General features: G+C 47.7%; 1 protein-coding gene across 4 annotated transcripts in view; it reads right to left on the minus strand.

The window, feature by feature from the left end:
* Positions 1–22,328, minus strand: part of Nckx30c (solute carrier family 24 member Nckx30C) — a 52,028-nt gene that overhangs the window by 23,403 nt on the left and 6,297 nt on the right. For 3 of the 4 annotated variants that reach the window (XR_011800170.1, XR_011800169.1, XM_072006194.1), the window contains exons 2-3: positions 20,474–20,497; positions 8,640–8,916 (exon numbers count right to left, since the gene is read on the minus strand). Coding sequence is in view for 2 of the 4 variants with exons in the window: in XM_072006194.1 (XP_071862295.1) it covers positions 8,640–8,916; positions 20,474–20,497 (301 nt within the window). In the remaining 2 variants the exon portion in view is untranslated. The remainder of the gene's footprint in view (positions 1–8,639; positions 8,917–20,473; positions 20,498–22,328) is intronic. The other variant, XM_072006195.1, reaches the window with a different exon arrangement.

The following is a 22,328-nucleotide window of genomic DNA, read 5'->3' on the forward strand; positions in this document are numbered from 1 at the left end:
AACTAAATTCCAACGTCGAACGGGATCCGTGCATCGGACATCGTAAGGGCGATGTTGGAAATTTGCCGTAGGTATCGTGGATATACGTACATAGGTTCCATTTAAGCGTGCATTTAAAATCTAGCTAAAGCTGAAACTACGAAATAATTATAAGCAAGAGTCATTCAAAGGCGTTTTCGTGCGCTTCCTTGCTACGTTCTACTTCGCCCGATTACCTAAAACAACCTTGCGTTACGTAACAGTTACCGTTTTCTGGTCTATTTCGCCAGCCTACCGACCTTAACTGTTAACGATCTGCAAATACGTTGCTCCACGAATCGCTGTAAAGCCATTTGCGCGTAAGAATCTGCGTTTATGGAATTCCCCGTAGCTCGCGTAGAAAAGGCAACGTTGAGGAAATGCCACTAACGAATTTCACGACGTACTTTGTCGAGACTTGAAGCCGTTTGTCGCGCTCGTATAATAAGTTTAACTCGCGCGATCGTCACGCAATTGGATTATCCGAGTGGAATGCTATCGCGCGTGAGTAGATCGGTCGGTCAATCGTGTTTAAGAAAATTACAGCGAGCGGATTAACGGTCGAGCCAGTGAAATTCATTTACGATTCGTGTTGAGTCGTCATGCTCGGTAAAAACACGTTTAAACCATCGCGTTACAAGCTACCTTCGCCAAATGGCGTGTCCTTTTTATCTTCGCAAACGATAAAGCGATCGCCGCTTTTCAAGAAAACGTCCGTTCTGATTTTAGCGAGTCGCGAGGATTCGACAAGGCGAAAACCAATTTCTGCGCCGCGAGTTTCTTTCGTCTTCCGGGGATGACGTTAATTAACAGCGAACAGGCAAGAAGCGAATCCGACGTTCGAATCATCCGGAACTTCCGTCTCGTTATCGCGACGAAAATGTCGACTAGAGACATAGAAAATTCTCACAGACACTAGACACGTGCCGTGAAATATTACTGCAAGATCCGCTCGTCCTCCCTGTTTATTCGTTGAAATAAATTGGTAAAAAAAAAAAAAAAAAATGGAATGGCGATTCAGAAGCGGGCTTTACGTCTCTACAGTGACGCAAGTATTTGCATCGTGTAATATTCCCATTGAAATGGCGCTTTCGCGATACTCCGGTATGACGTGCAAGCAGAAGAATTTCAAACGGGCAAGAATCCCACTCGGCGTATAAATTACTGTTATCTTTTCATCCCACGGACGGAATACGCAGCCTCTGAGTCGTCAAATATTTTCCCGCTCCCTCGCAAGTAAATTCCCACGATTCTCGACCTCGAAGCACCATCTCCAGTGTAATTCCTGCCTCTTAATTTAACCTTGTAACCGCGATAATCAGGGCCGAGCATCGCGATTCGTCTTTAAATAGGTAAAGTAGCGAGGAAACAACCGACACGAGGCACTCGAAATTCGTTCGTTACCGAGGCTAGCTCGTTGCCACGATGCGAGCCGATTCTGCGCTTATTCGCACGATACTAGGTCAAAGAAGAAACTGAACGGGTCGGGCAAGAATGGCGAGAAGAACACTGAAAAGTGTGCGCGATACGAAAGTATGTGTCTAGCCGGAGGCTACCTCGTTTCCTATTTATCTCGTTTCTCTTTCACCTTTGTTCCCCCTCCCCTTTCTTCTCCCTTTTTTTCCTCATTTTCTCGCTCCTTGTCTCGTCTTCCTTCTATATACGTAAAATACGTTGTACGCCAGCCGCCTCTAAGAGTTTCTTTTTTTAAGATACATCATTAGTCGTGTTTATCGATTAACCCGACCGCGGGTAAACAACAGAAGAGAAACTTTGCTTAACGCGTTCCTTTAAATATTTGAACGTCAAGCGACGTTGAACGCGGTGACGGATAGGTTTTGCAATAACTATAATCTGATACCGCGCGGAGGAACGTTTCGTGCGAGCAATTCGATCGTTCATATCGTCTTTCATACGAGGCATTAAACCGAACGTTCTTCCGTTAATTACCGACTCGCTCCAAGTTCCCCTTTAGTGGCAATTTCGCTCTCGAGTCGAGGACTAAAACGAACGCATGAAATATTGCGAGGCTTTGATTGCTTTCGATGAAAGGTGAAAAGCGACAAAAGCGGAGAGACTCGTACGCGAAGAAAAGGCCGCGAGGAAAAGGAAGAAGACGGTAATTCGGCGATTAGCTTGGACCAATCGCGTGTGCCCGTGCCAATGGTACTGGGTCAAAGGAGGAAAAAGGCTGTAACGAGTGGCCTTCGTTCTCGAAACTGGAAACGTGGCGAGAAAATAAAGGCGTAGAGCCGTCGGCGAGAAGTCGGACCGCGATGAAAGTATCGACCCTTGGGTCGCCTCGAGCCAGATGGAAAAGTATAAGGTAGAAGAATACGCGAAAGGGAGGGATTCGTCCGCGATGGAGAGCGAGAGAAAGGAAGAAGGACGTGCCTATCGGGTTTCGAGCAGTTAAGCTTCGATAATTTTGTTTACCCTTTGCGTTTTCTACCTTCCTCGAGCGGTATAATCGTTCGCGTAGAAAAAGTACAAAGACGCGGTAAAAATAGAAAGAAAGAAAAGAGAGGAAGAGAAATCGTTTAAAGGAAGAGCAACGATTAGAGAAAGAAATCAACGTCGCTGCATTTGATAAATTACAGTTAATGGTTGGCGATACGAATCAGGAGAAAAGAAGCCTTGTGAAAGAGCGAGTATCGCGAACAAAAGAGCGTTAACAAATATCGGAGTGGTAGAATCTTGTTAATTTCTTTATTGTGGACAAATTAAGACGCGAAGAAACAGCGGGATATTCGCGTTCTCCGACCGGCGATGGAAATTTTCGAGCGAGACAAAAGAAGAGGCAAAGAGAGAGAGAGAGAGAGAGAGAAGGGAGGAACGACGAATCAAGTAGAATAATCCCGTGCGGGTCGGCCCAAGTGCTACCTATTAACCTACAAAGCTCGATCAGCCTAGGTTTGTTAGCGGACGCGTTTCGGTTTTGAGGACAATTAAATCGAAGCGGAGCAGCGCCGCTTTTCCAACTGGCAATTGGCGAAGGAGGACACGAGACAGGCATTTGATCGAGCGCGGACCGATCGGTTGGAAAGCAAACAAGTGCTTTCGCTCGTGAAACACCGAAATGGCCTGTGTATAATAGGCGTACGGAGAAAGGACGTTGGATGAAGCGATCGTTAAGAACGGAGATATAGATCGGTGTCCTTCGCGCAGCCATAAACCCGTCTCCTAGATAAAACGAATATCTTCGCGTTCGTCGAATGGCGAGATAGCGTTCGTCGCGTAGCGGAAGGTCAGCGACGAAGAAGGACAAGGTAGCGCGACTTTCTCCATCTCGTAGCTACGGAGACAATTTCATCCGAACCGAGCAAGAATTTCATTGTACTCGTTTTCTTTTCTTTTCTGTTCTTCTTGGTTTCCCGATGTGACGGCAGAGAGAGCCGTAATACGAGTGAAAGAGACGCGTAGAAGAAACTAAGGGAGGAAAGTGGAAAGTTTAGCGAGAAAAACAAGTTGCATCGATAGCCCCGAGAAGAGACGGTAGAAGACGCGACGGCATCCTTCGAACGTCCCGTTCTCCTCCGAATAAGTTTGTATCGTATGTTCGGTACGGCGGAACGACTGCCAGATCGAGGACCATTAAGTACGTTAACGAGGCAGCGATACGAGATCCGATGAAAAGAGCGATCGTCGTTTCTCGACGGCGTGGCGTACGTTTCAATAACTTTGCCTTGTCTCGGCTGCTAATCTGCCATTAAATCCAGAACGGCCAACGTTGGAAGATAACGAGTTCCGTTGTCTTCCGGTGTCGTTCGGCAAATTATCCAGAAAATTAAGCCCAGCTTCGAGTATCGTCATACCAATTTTCCCTCGGCTTTCGTTTACAGCTGCGAAAATTGGTTTCTGCGAAGGGTACAACGGCGAGAGAAAAGGAAGCTATAATTTCCACGCGGAAAGTTGTATGCGTGCGCTGTAGAAGGTGTTCAAGGTGAAAAAAACAACTACGAAATCCAATTTTAACTCTCATCGGAGTACCTGGAAGATATTGTGCGGCAAACTGCTCGCAACTCGAGATAGCGCGATATTGGTTAAATATTATCCACCGAATACGAGATAAGAGATGCACGAGATACACGTGATATTCCAGCGAAAAGTAGCGTAACATCGAAGCTACGGGAAGCTTCGATCGATATCGTTCGCTCGAGCCCTTTTCAACGGTGTCGGATTCTCGCACGGGTTCTTGCGTGTAAAGGATTAGACGCGGCTAACGGATAATTGTAATGCAAAAGCTGACGTGATTGATGACTCGTGGTTGGCTCAACCTCCATCTGCGAAGGTCACCGAGTCCTCGATTTCTTCGCTCGACTTTCGATATCGAACAGGGGATACCTCAGCCCATGTAATTCTTCCGTGATTCTTCCTTCTAATTTCTCCGGCACACAGATACGAGCGCGTACCTACTTTCAGGTTTCTTTTTTGTATTTTATTTTTTTCTTTTTTTTTTTTTTATATATCAGGCAGGATCAGGGAGGAACGCGAACGAGAGATGGAGGACGAGGCTGACATTTAGGACAAACTGGAGAAACGTTCTTCTGTAAATAGAACGAAGACTATAAACTATAAACCGAGAGTACCACGGAAATTAAGCTAGAGTGTGAGGAGACGTTAACCACGGGAGACGAGTTCGAAAATAAAGACGGGCAGAGGGATTAAAGCAACGCGGTCCAATTTGTTAATATCGTTCCTAACGGAGATGGGTAATCGTGACTGCACCTCGGGGAACGCGAGCGATGGGAGGATGAGGATTTTCGATAAAATGACTCCGAGCTATATAGAAACGTCACAGGGGATTTCGATTGGCCTTTCGCCACGATGCCGCTCATCTGCCTCGTATTCTCTGCAAGTTATTAAAAAACCTAACGAACGTGCTTGCGCCACGTTCATTATAAATAACGCGTTCAATTGGGACGAGATTCGAAGCGGATGTAGATGTCGATGTGGACGACGGCAACGACGACGAGTGACGTACGAAGAGTGCTACTTCGGAGAAAACCACTCAAACGCGACGACTAGCTCTGCACGTTAAATACGTACCTGGGAACGAGCCTCGTTATAGATGGCCCGACCTGTCAATTTACTAAAACTATCGCTGCTATTTCGGTGCATTTTCCGTATTGCTATGAGATCGTTTAACGACGACAGAACAGATTTCCACATCTTCGCTCTCGTTCACGCCAGGCGAACGCGAAGTCTATAAAAACACGTCGCACGATCTACCGTTCCATCCTCTTTCGAGTTCCCAACTTGTTTTGGAAAATGTCGCTCTTAAGAAAGAAATCGTATCGCTCGAGGACACTCGGGAAGAAACTCGATAAAGCGAAACCGTGTAGGCACTTCGGATATCTGATAGGTGGGACGCGGTATCGCCGCGTCGTTGAACGAAATCGCGCTCGTTTAGGAACGAAGGGCTCGGCCACGAGTCGAGCAAACGAGGTTTAAAGTATTTCCGCGAGCGGGAAAGAGTAGAGCGGAGAGTGGAATCCTTCAGGAAGGATAGTTACTCGTCTTGAATATTATCTGGTGTAGCGGTGCAAGGTGATGTCTGGATGACGTTAAAGGCCCGTAGCTAAAGGAAGGGAAAAGGAAGGCGAGCCCCAAGTGTGGATTCGCTAGTTACGATCGATACGCGCCGCTTTCTAGGTCAGGGTCCCGATACATACTCGCCACTCACCGCTACTCAGAGATACATGCTCAAAACGCGTCCCGCAAATTCATTCGAAGCCAACCATCCGGCTTTTCCTCTGTTCCCACAAAACACTCGCAGTTCTCATTCTCGTCGTCGTCGTTGCCATTGCCGTTGCTTCCCTTTTTCCTTGTGCTTCAGTAACTCGCGAGTGGAAAATCGATAGAAAAAGGAAGGAAAGAACGCAGGATCGAACCAGGGAGCGAAACAGGGACGAAGAGAAGTAGGTGGCTGTTTCTCAAACGCGTCATGGAAGAACGCGTGTTCGTCGGTACTCGTACGCACCGACTGGAATATCGAAGGGAAATCGTGTATCGGGCGTTTGGCACGCGATCGAGATTAACGACGTCCTTTCGTGGGCGTGTTCGCTCGATCGGCGGAAGATAAAGAGAAGAGAGCAGAAATGGAGAACGAAAATACAAAGATATATAGCGATGATCGACAGGTTTACACGAGATTGTGGAATAAAGCTGTGGCGAGGAATTATCGCTTAAATTACGTTCGCGATAACGAGTGTCTCGATCTCTTACTCTTAAGCTAGGTTAACTACCATAATTTTCAGCAACATCGACGAGAGCATCGTCTGTTAGAGAGAACGATCCTATGTGCGGAGTTCTCGAACGTTATATACGCGCGGCCACTGTTAAGTTACAACGAGGCCATCCGAGGATCCACGCGAAAGAGTCGTCTAATTGATGATCGCCCTTTTCTTTCCATACGCGCGTGACCTGACCCATTTATATAAGCGACTCCGGTACACATAGGTGCACGGGCCGAAAATCAATTTCAACGTCGAGATTATCGGGGAGTTACCTTCTGGATTCAGATTCCTATCGATCACGCCAACCGCGATCTTTCTCTCACTCCAGTTTTGTTACGTTCGCCGATTAACAAACGCCCGTCCAGACACTCGTACAAATTTCATCGGCTGGCTCGCGGCCGAAAATGCACGCGATCCGTCCTCCGACACGCGGAGCGAAGCGGAGCCGAGCGGCCAGGCGTAACGATTATTCGCCACGGTGGCGGAGAGCTATCGATCGATCGATCGGAATTTCACGCGAGATGACTGTAAAGGAATTTACGATGTTCGTTTCGCGAGATGTCAGGAACACGATCGCCCCTTTTATATCGACGATAAACGAAACCGGACTGTCTTTGTCAAACTTGTTGCGAGAACGTTTACAGAGGCTTTTCCGACGAACGGCTCGTATTTCCCTCCTAATTTCTAGGTCAATCGGCTGCCCTAATCTCTCCGATCTGTACCGATCTACGAGCGAGAAAAAAGAATGCCAGTTTGGGGGGAGGAGGAGGAGGTTAGAAACGTCACGAGAATGCGATACGCGGAATCACAACGGTAATTACCTTTCGCCCGTGAGATTCCGAATCAGTCGCGAAAAAATACACAGTTCGATTCTCGGAACGACGTTTACCGTTTTATCTGTCGTTATTATACGTACAGCGTGAAACATGGACGGCGCAATGAAAAATAGTATCCTGGATTGGATTTTTTCCCGCGATGAGGCCACGCTCTATAAATACGTACAAAGGACAGAGGGCCGGAGTAACGAGCACGTTTTCTCATTTATTTACCAGTCATCGTCGAAACGTCGCATTAGCGTTTAATCTGTTGTCCCGATCGCTAGTCGATACGCTGATAGATGCGTATCTACTACAGTGTCATAGGTGTTATTCCGTCTCAAGGTTTTTGGCGATCCAATAGCAAAAAGAGAAAACGCCACGTTGGTTGCATCGCTTCGCCGCGAAGATTATTCGACGATCGCGTAACGAGTAACGTCTGATCGTGACGGCAGTCGTTCTACTGATCTCTAAGTGATACGTGCATCCAATGGTTGTATCGTACGCAGGCTCCTAGGCACAACGTGCACGACATTGAACTTCTCGTGAGCTCGTTATCGTCGAGTACTCGCAACGTTTAATTACTTGGTCCGACGCAACGGCACACAGTGATCGGTCATGCAACAAACCAGTACAGCTAGATGGACAATTACGCAAATGCTACTATTCGATTTCCCGCGTGTTTCCCAAACCGTAGACCGTAGATGGAGGAATGGCAAAGAAAAGAAAAAAAAAGGAAATGTTTTTCACGGAACGTAAAGATGTTCGGGAGTCGGCGACGAGAGAGAAAAATAGAATGGCATCTGTATGTAGGTTAAACGAGTTACGACCGCAGAGCCTCTGGAACGACTTGCTTCGGATTTGAATATATTTCAATTGGGATTTTAAAATTCGTTCGAGCATCGCTTAATGATATTCATCCATACGGCTGCCAGTTAATTAACGAAGTTAGTTTGGGAAACCGTTCGATGACACGGAACTACCTCTACAATTACAGACACTACCGTGGAACTCTACATATTTCGATATTTTCCGAATCACGTTTCGATGTTTCGTGACCGAAAGAAACGTTCTCCGATGCGTTACACTCCGGTTTAAGGATTACAGGCTTCACCTGCTTGTCGATAGAAAGAAGGAAAGAGGCTGAAAGAATGCCGTCCCGGAGGTCTTCGTAAGCGTACCCGTGACTCTACGTTTAAAAGCACTTTATCCGCCAGAGCTCTCCGAAGGTTTGCGGTTCGTCGCGATGTTTCAGCCACGGATTTCCATCGCCGCGAAACCAGACGACTGGCGAGCGTTTACGACGTTCGTGCCAGGAAAATTACCCGAATCTCATCGAAACTCGTAAAACGTAAAACGACGTCGTTTCGATTACGCGACTACCGGTTTCTCTACCGGATTCCGCTTAAAAGTCTTGGCCGCGAGAGTACGGTCCGATTGTTCGATCGTAGGACGTCTAAAAAGAAAGAAAACTATGGCTAAAATATAACGACTACCAGCTAAGAGCGTGCTGTCAGCGCTAAGGCAAAGCGGCAAGCGAGAGTGATAGAGTGTGGAGTTGGTATACCGGCGCGGGACTGACCGTCGTGGAGCGGATCGATCGTGTGGATCATAAGCTGTAGCAAGCCGTGCCTGAACTTGGCGTGGCTCTCCCTGGAATGAGACGAGGAGCCACCGAGGGCTGCCTGCTCGCAGCCCTGTCCGGCCGTGCCACCGGCACCACTGCTGCTGCCACCTCTGCTGCTGCACCCGGCCTCTCCACCCGCCGGTATGCCGCTGCTTCCGCATGCACCCGACACGCCACCCACGCTCGTCTCGCTACTGTTCGTCGCGTTCGGATGCTGCTGGAACACACACGTCATTTCGTCTCTCAATACAACATCGATCTCCTTCTTTCATCCGCTTCTTACACTTTTCCTTATCATACTGCTTTTTTTTTATTGTTTTTCTGTTTTTTTTTTAATTTTTAATTTTTACTTGTCTGTTTCATATTTTCTTTTTTTTTTATTATTATTACATTCGGTTGTTACAAACGCCGCTATTCGTCGTTCACTGGGCCATCCTTCGGCTCGACTACCCGATGCCCCGTTCCGTGTTTACGAACGGTGCTTCAGATTCGACTACGGATCAACCGGACGCGGCGCGCTCTGCTCCAATCTTACCTACGCTTTCGATCACCCTCGTGGCTTCGATGCCTTCGATTCCAGCCAACTCGGACGATATCTATACTCGGCAGACTTTGGGATCGATGACTTTACCAAATAACACAGAAGTACACGTTATGAAGGCGATCGCGTGCCTAAAAGTTGCTCACGCCATCCTATTGGAAAGTCGAAAAAACATTGTCCCTGTAAAAACCTGCAGATCCTTCGCAGGCTGGAAATTGCAGCTAATCAAAGTGCTACCGTCGTTATCCACTAGACACGTTAACGAGATCAGACAATCGACGCGCTTCTACGTTCCTATTCAAATCGACGTTTCGCCAGACAATGAAGATTGTAGGGGACTGAGATCTCTAAAGCAGCAGCGACATATGCGCGAAGCAACTCGAACGTCACTCACGTTTCAACATGTTCGAACATATAGTCACGGGTTCGAGCGATCGCGTAGAATGACGTCTTCATCCGCGACACAGTTTCTTTCGCTCGTTTTTATTACCTCCCTTTCCCTGCTCTTTTCGAGGCCGCAAACGAATGACTAGGAGAATGACTTTCCTCGTCTACTATGCATGAAACGTTAAGGGATACTCGACGTGCAACTCCCTCGAATTCCTCGCTTTCACGATGCTCCCAGGCGGTCCGATTAACACGCTTTGGTCATGGATCGCGAGTTTCGCGCCTATTGCTTCCAGCCTGATACACAAAGTTCCTGTCCTTTTGTTCGTTGAGACGCGGGTGAATCGAGGTTACCGAGGCAGCCGCGACTTAACCGCGCAACAATAAGCGCATCGCGAATTAGCGAAACGATTTCCGAACAATAGTCTATTCGATTTCCTGCAGCTATCCTCGACCACGTGCAATCGGACATTCCTAAGAAGGTGTACTGACGGTATCCCACTCGTTTTTCCATCGTTCGATAAACAACGATGTTAATAGGATACAGACTCTGTTGTTCGCGTTCTACCCGATAGATCGATCCGTTGAGAACGATACGGAAGAGGAGTAACGAAGAGAAAGAAGAAGAAGAAGAATGGGTGGCTGATCGAGGAAAGAGAGCCACCATGAATAACTAAAGAGGTGGAAAATACGCGACACGTTGACGCGATGAAAAGTAATTTCGCTCGGGCGAAAAATATCCAGAGGTGATGAAACCGGGATCGTCGAGGGACGAAGACAGAGGAGGTGGTTGAAACAACCGTGATCGAATAAATACGAGATGTACTTCTTCGTCCTCCATCCGTTGCCCTGCCTCGTATCTTCGCCTCCAATTTCTTTTCAAATTCGAGAAACGCTCGCGTCTCTGTTAGTCCCTCTGTCGCTGTTACCTGTTACGTCGTACAAGGGTTCCGATGTTTACGAATTTGTCAAGGGTCGTGTTTTCCGCGCGCATACTCGCGACATAGTTTGCACAGAACCGACGAGATGAGCGCGCACACTCCACGGAACGAGATAATGATGCGGTGTAGCCGACGCGTATAAGCTGGATAGCTCGTAATTCCGCGACGTCGCACTGAATCCCGTCGCGTTTGCCAATTACGTTTCCACCCTGGCCGCTGATAATTGTTCCGCTATACTGCCGGCAGCTGTTTTTCCCCGCTTAACAGTTACTGTTTGCTGGATGCGAATGATTAGGCGGATCGGAACGGATGTCAGTTGGGTCGGCTCGTCGAGTTTGGTTGACGTCGTTGGGAAGAGCAAGCGAAACTTTGTAAATATCGTTCCCGGTGATATGGTTTTCCGTGAAAGGAACCAGAATCTTAAATTCGAAGGCGCGTCGCCGACAAGTTTCGCTCAGGCATCGTCACACGGGTTTAGGAAAAGCTCGTTAACGAAGCGCTCGAACTCAATTTCCCTCCTCAATGACAGTCCCATCTTTGATTCCAGGACTATCTCTCTGTCTCTTTTTATCTTCCACCGTTCCGAACTCTCAGTTTGTCGCGATATACGCGTTGAATCATCGTCTTTCAGCAGGGACGAAGCGAAACGTAAAAGGTCGATCGTATGGCGAGAGGAAATGCAACTCTTCGAAATTTTCTTCGCGTCTGCTCGTGTTTCTCTTTCCCCTAGCGATAGGTGCGTGTAGCTTCTTTAAACGAGGCGCAGAAAACGAGCAACGCGATTCTATTTTCTTTTACGATTTGTGGCGAGCTACGGAGATCGAAATGGTTTCAACGTTGATAGAGGTGGAATTGTTAGTGGCTACCCAAAGATGACACGGATAAACGCAGACAGTGGTGTAACCGAAGCTGCGAGTGCCATATTTCCGCTTAGCCGTCAACTCTGTCGTCGGGGTACGTCTTTATGTGTGCGGGTATGTGACTGTGTGCCTGGTTGTCGTATCGCGTCGACGAGGTAATGAACTTTGTAATTAACGAGATGGACTACGAGGACCGCAACGCATCCCTTCACACGCGAGCATCTAGAGGACTGAAACCGTAACCGAGTAACGAAATCACAAGCGAAATATAACGATAATAACAAGGGGAATGCGCGCGTGACTCGGTTTGTAAATTCTTTCTCGGCGGGTACGCGCGATTTTCACTAGAATGGTTTTATTCGAAAATTCCTGATTTAATAATTATTCCGGGCAACAATTGCTGCCGATGAATCGTGTCGGAATTTAATGACGGTATTTGTGCTACCGAAAGATGCGGTTCGTTTGAAAATCAATAATATCAGAGTTTACTTTGGCTTCGCGAGCGCCAGAGTGGAATATTCAATTTTCTTTCCACCGAAATCCACGCTAACTGCAAACGGTGTAATCTCTCGTCACAGATTCGCCTGCAATTCGTCGCGAGATATTTTCGCTGCGTTTTCGAGTTCGCTGCACCACTTGGGAGTAGCGAGCCACCTTCGAGACGAAGCTAAACAGACTATTTCAACGTTGCGTGAATTGCGATCCATTGGGGAAATGAAACGGTTAAATAATGTACGAGTTGCCGACGAGGTGAATCAAATGAACGAGGAATTACGTAGCCGTTTCGAACGAGACCGCAGCGATATTTTTGAAATCGCGTCAGTCAAAACTCGTAACTTTCGTTAGCAGACTGTCGAGCAAGAGGAAGGAAAAACGCGAGCGAGAGCAAAGAGAGTTCGTTTCCTTGCGTCTATCACCGAGGCCCACTTTTCGGTAAAAAGTGCCCTCGACTAAAAGTTCTGTTGACTTGTCGAGAGTTTCGTTGCGTCTAAAATCACGATGCCTGTTCGCTCAACTTTCTCTCCTGTCGTTCTCTCAATTGTACAGAGCAGCGGTTCCGAACCTTTTCCTAGCTTCCGTTAAATAATTCTTTCGTTATCGCGACTTTCCTCGGACTGCACTCAAAATTTCAATCTTCTCGATAAAATATTCGTCGACTGTTCGTCGACGATCTCTAAATTTCTAGAGAAGAGATTTATCATAAATAAATACGAGATAAAATATTTCTTATTCAAACGATACCATAATAACTTGCCGGTGACGGGCACTTCGTGATGCCCCGTGTTCGTCATAGGTTAAGAACCGCTGGTGCAGAGCGTTCTATTAGGTCGTCCGAAAAGTTTCTTTCGCTTTACAAGGAAATAATCGATGCACAATATTTTCCGTTTTGTATTATTTTATCGAATTACGTATGATCCATTTTGTTCTCTCAAAATAAGGATCACGATGTTCGACGGATTAGGTCTCATGTTTGTATAAAGATGCATCGTTGTGAAAGACGTGTCTGTAAAAGAGAGACGCTTTTCCGACGACCTAATATAATCCCTTCCGAACGACGAAGATCTCTCGATCGCCGATAACTGCGCTTGACCAACCACGCTTCTCGGACATTTTTCACGTGATTCATGGGATCGCATTAAGTCGATCGTTTGCACGGTCGCGAGACGACAGGACCAAAGAATTCGTAGGATTTACGCGGGGAAAAACAGTTGCCGAAACTGGCGCGGAACGGCACTGCTTTTGACAGAGGAAATTTCTTAGCGGACCAGTGCCAACGGAGCAGACGTCCTTCGATTTGCAGCCAGCGAGCCTGCGGCGATATTTGCTCGCGTTGTTAAAAATTGCACGAGTTCGTTCGGGTTAAAGGGCTTCTAGCGGAACAGCAGTGGGTCGAGTGACGGAAACCGACGCGACGTCGCGAACTCTCCACCAAGCTTCGGGGCATCGTCGCCAAAAAATTGGTAAAAGCACTGCCTGCAAGCTTTCGTATTCGCCAAGAACTACTTCGTGTCGTCCGAGACGAATCTTCGTCGACTAAGCGGATTTAAATTTAGCCATCGAGTGCCAAAAGAGACGGTCGGTGTTAAATATTTATCAATCGCGAAATTCCGAGGAAAAACTGACGGAGAAACGACGACACGCTACGAGGAAGCTCGTTGAGCGAGAAACGTCGGCGCGGCCGATTTGGTCGTCATCGGCGAGTTTTATTGCGACCTTTGTGTACATCCGCCGCAAATTCCCGCGGGAAGGAGGTTCGCTCTAGAAAATCCAGCGTCTCTCTCTCACGGAGAAAGCAGGAACGCAAAGTTTCCCTCCGCGGCCATAAATACTGACCGCCGTGCCGGTATATTTGCTAAGGAAAATGTCGATGCGGCAAGAAAGTTCGCGAGGAAGCGTCTCGATCGAGTAAAATATGCCTCACCCTGCCGCTGTCGCGAGACGAAATGGCTAGCCACGTACACGCGTACGCACACGATAGAATAGGACACGCGAACGAGCACAGAATCGAAGAATAACAAATAGAGCGGAATAATATTCGGCAGACGTATCGTGACGCGTCGTATTCATCTGGAAATATAGGAAAATCAACCCCTAGTCGCGGATGGTGTATCATGGAAATGGGCGTGGCCTTTGTTGTCGTACCGTTTTCTGGTTGGTGCGTACACGATACACGGAATGAAAAACGGCCAATTGATATTGTTAATTGGAAACCGCTACCATGTGGATGTACGTCGAACGGGCTGACTCTGAGTTGCGCGTTTGCACGATCGCGTGCTAAGTTAAGCGCACGAGAGGCGGGTAAGCTGCTTACTTGAGCCGCTGACAAATTTATACGAGTTAGCACGATCGCTGGCGCTCGTACGTCGATCGAGCGCTATTTCATTTTTCTTCGAAATTTCTCGGATAACCTGAGCTCTGCTTGTGTCGTAAATGGCTCGCTATTTCGAGACGCGGCCAATTCGTCGGTATCGAGCGCGTTCCGTATCGAGCGGACCAAAACACTTGGAAAAATGAGCAATTATCGACGAATCGTAAACGAACGAGTGGCACGTTTCGATTTTGCCGATGAAAGTAAAAAAGAGAGAGAAAGAGAGAGAAGCGATCTTTCGGGCTACGCAAGTATCGTGACATTTCGATCGATCTTGTTTAATTCAGCCACAACGGAGGGCCGGAGGATCGTCTAACAAACCACGCGTCAAATTTTTACCCATCGTTTCCGACGATATCGACGATTATCGTTTTCGCGTGGTCGAATCGCCGTCGACGACCAGTTAAACGCCAGCTGCGCGACTCGATCGAGAATAGTAATTGAATTTAGAGCGGAGAGAGAACCGATTCCGAACTTTCTAATCAAGACGCGCCATCGACGCTGCGAGATCGTTAACGATCGCGGAAATTGACCAATTAACGTCGAACCAGAAGCGGTAGAGCGCGCCGTGACTTGTGTTAGCCGCGCGTGCCGTGTCACGAATATTGCCACGCTGAATTTCCGTCTTTCAAAGTTTAACCTACATACGTAATACAGCTTTCCGCTGTGGCCGGTCGCAAACGTCAGCCGGTCGAGTCAGTTTTACGACGCTTTCCAAGCGTTTTCGTGCTACCGGCGCATATTCGCGCTCGTGTGTCCTACGAACGTCGGGTACCGGCAGTCCTGACCTTGACCCACTTTCGCCGAAAAAAGAAACTGGCAACTCGAGCAGGACGGAAGAGAAGAATAACGGAGAAGTGCGGCGGACAAATGAGTCAGGACGAGATCTCACCGTGCAATTAACGACGGCCATGTATGTGCGCGGTCGTGTATGAATCCTCGACGCTCGACGAGCCAAGGGGATAAGCTGAGAAACGAGAAACGGCCCCCAACGAACGAAGACGTCGAACCGTGAAACGAAATCTCGTCGATTTATCTGATCGTTTAACGGCGATTTCGTCGTTCGGAGGGTACGGTAACGATCGTATTTAGGTGATGAGACCAGAGCGCGAGGAAACGACGGAAAACGAGAAGAAAGCTCGCGTACATCAACCACTACGAGTAACGATCGATCGCAGGCAGCAGACGCGGTTAATGGCCTGTTACCGATAACAGCGTTATAATTAATTATACGCAACGTCGACTATTCGCTGACAGGGGATGTATAGAAGGAGCAACTGGAAGCAAACTGGGTTGTGCAGACCAAGTAACAGAAATATCGTGTTTTGGCAGTGATGCCATAATTACAGCCTGCTATTCACCCGCTATTCGTCTTATCTCTATTTCATCAAAATTTCCTCCGAGACTGTTCCAATTACCAGGAATCCTAGATTCCTGCAGGACGAGTAGAATGGCGGCATGGAAGACGAAACGGAAGCCGGAGAACGCGGAGGAAACCGCGAGGAAAGTTGGAGGTGTGCGAGCGCGTTGCACTGTCGATACGTCGATACGCGCGAAAAACAAGTGGAACGGTTGAAAGGGACAGGCGGCCGGCGAATGTTTGAGCGAATAAAACGAGTATTCCGGTTGCCGCGTACACGCGTTCCCTTCATACACGAGTCTCCCTTCTTTTTCTCTCTTCGTTTTTTCCCCCCTTCCGTCCTTTTCTATCCTTTTCGTTCGCGCTTTTCTCCCTTTTCACGGCGTAACATGGCCGCTCGAAGGGAAACGGAGTCGCATTGAACAACGGTGTAGGCGTTCGTTTATCGCAGCTGGCAATATTTCAAGAGCGTGCACCGTTAGGCAAACGCGGCGAGTAGGCCGAGCCAGTCGGATTCATTCTAACTCGGTTCTTCGTCACATTCGAACAATAGCCAGCTCGGCACTCGATTGTCGGCGACATCTCTTCCAACGACTCGCCAAGGACAACGCTGTTTCGAACAAACAAACTTTTCCACCCCGATTTCGAGGGGCGCATCCGTTAGATGCGAAAACAATTCGGCCTGCAAATAAACCAGCAAATAAACTCCGACGTGGAAGCTGAGATTCGCTTCTGCTGCTAGATATTTACGAGATAAACGTTCCATTTTTTCCCCCGCGAGCGATATCCCGTCCGCGGGCCATCGATCGCATTCGCGAATTTTCTCGCAGGCTCGATCGATTTTCCTCGGCGGAAACCGTGCCGACTCGTCGTTCTTTCGCATTCAACGACGAACCCTTAAGAGATTAAGGCCGTACCTTGGGTATTTCGATGTTTACCGCGCTATTTATGCCTTCGATTTAGCCACCGGTCGAGCCCACCTCGATAAGAGAGTCGATCCTTGAAATTTTTAACCAGACCTTCGGACGAAGGGTCGGTATGGTCGATAAAGCGGTGAGTAACACGCTGGAACAATGGGTGAACTTGAAATTGTCAGCGCAGAGGGTGAAAAATAAAAGGGTTCGGATGCGTGCCTATGACAGATGTCGTCGGATGACGTAGCACGAGGGGATTTCTCGGCTGTCTATCGAATCCTTTGTTTCGAAAATCGGTTTGACGTAATTGAACGAGAACAGGGGTTAAAATATTTCACCATCGATGATAAGTAGGTCAAACAGTGGAAAAGTAAGCTACATTGAACGAGCTACTCGAACCTGGATGGGGGCAGGGGCGAGCAATTAGGACGCGAACAAAAAACTTTCTAATTATTTTGTGATCGTTGAAACGAACGATGGAAAAATCGTTAGCTCGAAGGGAAATATAAATAGCCCGTTTCGAAGGATACGCGTTTTGCCATCGGTGAGCTCACTGCCGTGTCGTTTACGCGTTTTCTTTCTTAATACGATCCAAATCGGGCGGCTAGTCGCGATACCATTAAGAAGACAAATGGTGCGTTCGATGGACGACAATGAATCGAGAAGCCTCTCGACGGCATGAATGGAACGGCGACTAATATTAAAGCATCCGATAGAGAATGTGTGCATTAAGGCGTATCGAGACTCGCGTGCACTCGAATCGAGGGTTGCCGGAACATTCGTAAATAAATGATCGGCCGGCCGGCTTCGATTCACTGCCGTTGCCTTTTCCTGGCCATTTCCTACCTAGACAAGTTTGCGCGCGATCCTCAAGATCTCTTCTCGTCTCTACTCTTTCAGATACAAACTCGAAATCTTATCCTTACGTAGTCGTTTCCCGTAGGCCATCCTCGTATAATCGAGTGTCTATCCGATATCGTCTGCACCGATCGATATCATCGGTTTTTAATATATTCGTGTTTCACTCAGCCATCGTCTTTTTCGTAATTGTTCCCTTCGAACGGAGAACCTGATGGCCTTTACGGTGGTTTTACCACCGTTGATGACAAGAAGTTATCGTAGGAAAACGTTGCGGTTTTTATCCGCGCCCCGAGCAAATTGGAAACGCAACGGACAAAAGTGGAGCGTTCGATGACAATCGAAACTTTTACATCGTTGGATAATACCGCGGTCTATAATCGACACGAGTCGTCTGTCAGGATGAACATACGGTCGTTGGCGATGCGATAAATAGCGCGGTTCGTAGAGCATTGCGAACGATATAACCGAGACTAGCAGAATTTAATGGGACATTAACGCGGGCTAAATCGTCCAGGCCAATAGCGAGGTTCTTAACGCGATCGAACACAACGCGATATCTTTTTGTACGAGCGACGTCGTTCTCCGTAATTCGAAAATCCTTCGACAAACGAGACGCGTCACGAAGTATCGCGAAACGCGAGATAAAGCGATCCGTGGTTTTGTAATCGTCGTGTTACGATCTCCGAGCAGAACAGTCGCGATTAAATCAAACGTTAGCGAAGATACGCGCTGCCTCGAATGGCTGGAGGAAAAGCGTGGCGAAGCGAGAGTCGTTAAGAGGGCGGTGGATCGAGCGAGACAAGGAGAAATTAAAATACGTGGAAACGGAGTGGCGAATCGAACTCCAGAGACCAGTGAATTTCTGCCGGCTCGATTTCTCCACACGGCGGATAAGATTGTGAAAAAGAACGAATAACCGTTCGTTCTCGTCGTGGTCGTTCGCCAACGTCTCCGATGAAACTGAAAGGTTTCGAAGAATCTGCGAGAGACGAAGAGAACGCCTGGGAACGTTTCGAATTGAATTACGATTTCCGTCTCGACAGGATGTTTCAGCGAGCCGCGATAATGGGGTTTATAGCGACGAGCTAGTAAACGTTATTTAAATTCGAGAGAGCCACTCGAGAATGTCGCAGCAGCAAATCAACTTTACACCGACTACGATTACTTTGCTTCGCGAAACTAGCACCGATATTCTCGTCTCTCTTTCCGCGGTTCTTACTGAAATATACCTCTACGTATAGCTATGATAGCTTTTCTCGCTAGGGATCGACTATCGGAACCGATAGACCCGCAATTACACAACTTTTACTTCCGACCTAGTTTGCCTTGCCATAGAAAATCACTCGGTGCAACTTTTCTCATATAGAATACGCGATAAAGGACAACAGTCTCGCCTGGATTCTCGCGAATCTTAACGGATAGTTGGTTTCTTCGAGGCAGCTCGGCGATCGGCTACAGGCCGATGATTTATCTCGCTCGAACTAGGTCGATCGTGATCGAATCGAAACATAATTGCGATTTTCCAGGAAAACGAACGCCGCGCTTCCAGGAATCATTTCATCGATCAGGCATAGACAATCGGACGTCTAGGAAGCCACTTAATTTGGTTATGTACGGGCTCGACCGACCTCGTGAATCATTCACGTTTTTCCTCAAAACATCGCCCGATAGGATTGCAAAAGCGACGAGGAGAGTAGGGGCGAGATCGCGGTGGAAAACCAGCGTTCGCTACTGATTAATTCAATCGGATGATCAGACTTTCAGAAACGCGATTGCTACTTTGCATCGAACGCGTCTCGATTCGCGGAATCTAATCAAAGAGGAACCGATGACGCGGTCGCTACTCGGCAAACGCACAGACCCTCTCGTATTAGTTTTCCATGAAATTCTAGCTTCTGTTTAATTAGCTTATTCGCGTACGCGTACATACGCGTAGCTCAATGCGTATACGTAGTTATCGTTGCCGAAACGAGCAACGAACGAAGCGTTTCGATCGGTTAAAATCCCCGTACCTTTCCGCACCTGTTCAAAGTGCTTTCGAATTGTTCGTAAGTACTTACCAGAATTACGATGGATATTGTTATGGAACGAGACTCGCGTACTCGCGCAATTTCGACCGATCGAAGCAATTTCTCTTTTTCTTCCCTTTCTTGTTCTCTACGCGTCACTGTCTGGCCGTGTGTAAGCGTAAGTGTCTCTGTCAGTGGATGCTGCGTGTGTGTCTGTGTGTATGTGTGTGTGAGTGTGTGTGTACGTGTCTACGTATCTATTATGCGGAAACGGGGTTGAGGGCGTGGATAAACGATTCTTTTTTGTCGCAGCTGCCACTTCTCATGCGCGGAGCGACCTGGCTGCATCGGTGCATCCTGAATCGACCAAGAGTGCTTGATGAAAGAGAGATAGATCAGAACGCTGCAGCGGCTAAAGTCGAAGGTGACAATGAGGCCGCGCACCGAAATCCCACGAGGGTGAACACACTTTACCCATTGTACCCTTGAATATCTACGTACGTTGTTACCGCGATACCAATTTTCTTTCCTCGTGGTCTTGGACCTCGTTAATCGTCAGCGAATCCCGCCGATATCATCCGTGTCAAATTCGTCGATATTATACGATTAACCGTGAAAATAACGCGTGAAATTTCGGTCCAAAAGTCGCGCGTCTCTCGCACGCAAAAACTTGGATGCGTCGCGTGATAGAGAAACGAGCCGCGAGGGGTCTGCGCGACTTCTGGAACATTCGGTTTAGTTTGATGCTGTTACGAATAAATACATCGATCAAAGGCACATGACGTGGCAAAGTACGAGACACAGAATCATGCATCGCGTCGACGCGTCGGCTGCTCGACTTTCGCGGGGGCAGATCCTCGATCGAGGGTGACGTGTTTCTTCGTCGAACAAGGGAGAATCGTTCCTGCGCCTGAGTCGAGCAGCCGACGAACAGTGTGTAGAAAGTTTGTCAACGGTCGTGAATAAGAAACGCAGAGGAAATATAGAGATCGTAGAGATAGAGGAAAAAAGAGATAGAGACATGCGACTCACCAATGCCTGGGCGGCGCTCTGGTGCTGCAAGCAAGAAACACCCAGTTACAATCACAGTAACGACAATCGAGTAATCGTTTGTTGATGATTCGTGATTTCGCAAGCGGCACACAATCACACGAGAATGCAGTAATCGCGGAAGCGTTTCACATAGACTTGTGCACAGAGATTACGCGTCGCAAGGAAGGAAAGAGTATGCGGCGTCGTAAGCTTGGCCGAAGGTCGCCGCTTAATTAGCGAACAAAGGTTGGAGAAAAAGAAACGACGGAACAACTAGAAGTAGAAAAGAAAAGAAAAGAAGAGGAGGAAGAAGAAAAAAAAACAGAGCGGGAAAAAGAAGCGAAATCCTTGAAACTTACTTTCAGTCGTGCAAATAATTGCGACCTTCGATCGATACGACGGCATCTCGTTTCCCGAATACAGTCTGTTTCGTTTTCTCCTTCGCGACATCTCGCAAGCTTGCAGAGGAAAAGCAGGGAGAGGCTCTTGTCGTCAACCACAACGAGTGTTTGGTTCTGCGGTAATTACGAGGCACGATGATTGGTCCTGGTGTTCCTGAGGTGTTCGATATACCGATCGACGAAGCGATTCGGCGCGGACGATCGATAGAGAATAACGCGAGTGAATCAGCGGCGTCGCGATTCTCGTTTCGTCGACGCGTTCGCGTGGCAGCGTGTTCGCGCGACCTATCTCGCACGGCTGCATCCAACGTCGCCACGAGAAGATCGAGATACCTCTGCTCGCCGAAACCCCGATGTCTACTAACGTTTTTTTTTTTTCTTTCTCGTGTCGCGAAAACGCTAACGCAAGCACGAGAGCATATTTTGTCTATTTCTTTATTTGCTTCGTTACCGAGGAAAGGAGTCTTGCCATTAACGCGATAAAAGACCGGTCGGATCTAAAAGAGGAGACGTAAATTAGGCCATCAGGCGGGGCAATGCTTCAAAGTGTCCAAACTATGGATGATTTAGAAAAAAAAGAACGCCGACGCTGTTAAGACGGATCGATACAGAGCTTGGGAAAAAACCTCTCGACGACCATCGCGAATATAATAAATTTCAGGATGAAATACGTATCGATAAGAAAACAACGGACTCGAAGCGCGTAACTCGATGCAACTGCGAGAGAAAATGAAATACAAGCCGCCGTTTGCAAGAAACGAAACGAAACGAAACGAAACGAGGGAAAAGTACGCGGTAGATTTTGAGTGTTCGACGTTTCCACAGCGTCGTCCAGATTACACAGGCATATTCGAAACGAGAAGGTTTTGCCTCGAGTGCAAGTTTCGCCGCTCAAAGTTTTCCTGCCTCTTCCGTCTTTCGACAAGAACGGCACATTTCTTAACCGCGTATTTCCCCGCGGGAAGAACCTACATCGGCCTCGTATATATATATCGAATCGTATATTCGCCGGGAACGTGACGTAACACCAGAATCGATCATTTTTGCACGGCTCAAGTTTAATTACGTAGAAGATAAAGCAATGGTGTCGGAGGACAACAAAGACCCGAAACCAACTAGTCTCGATCACGGCCCTAACTTTCCTTCGCCAGTGTCTCGCGCATTGAAGAAAATCGGTTCAACTATGACGATGCACGAAATTTAATTAGGAAAAGTTTCTGAATTTCTGCAAGTATCTTCGCGAACGCGTTCCGCTTATTCGTACCAACGAACATACGTACATCGCGATCCAGCGAAATGACGTTCTCCACTGAGAACGTTTCCTCACGTTCGACGTACGTTCTACTTGTTAAATGCGATAACTTACAAGTTCTCCATGTTCGATGTTACAAGTTCTCGATGTTTAACGTTCCAGTTGGTCGAAAAATATTAATTAGCGCCATCTTTTCGACAAA

This window comes from Bombus fervidus, chromosome 6, assembly GCF_041682495.2.
Source record: "Bombus fervidus isolate BK054 chromosome 6, iyBomFerv1, whole genome shotgun sequence".
Lineage (NCBI taxonomy): Eukaryota > Metazoa > Arthropoda > Insecta > Hymenoptera > Apidae > Bombus > Bombus fervidus.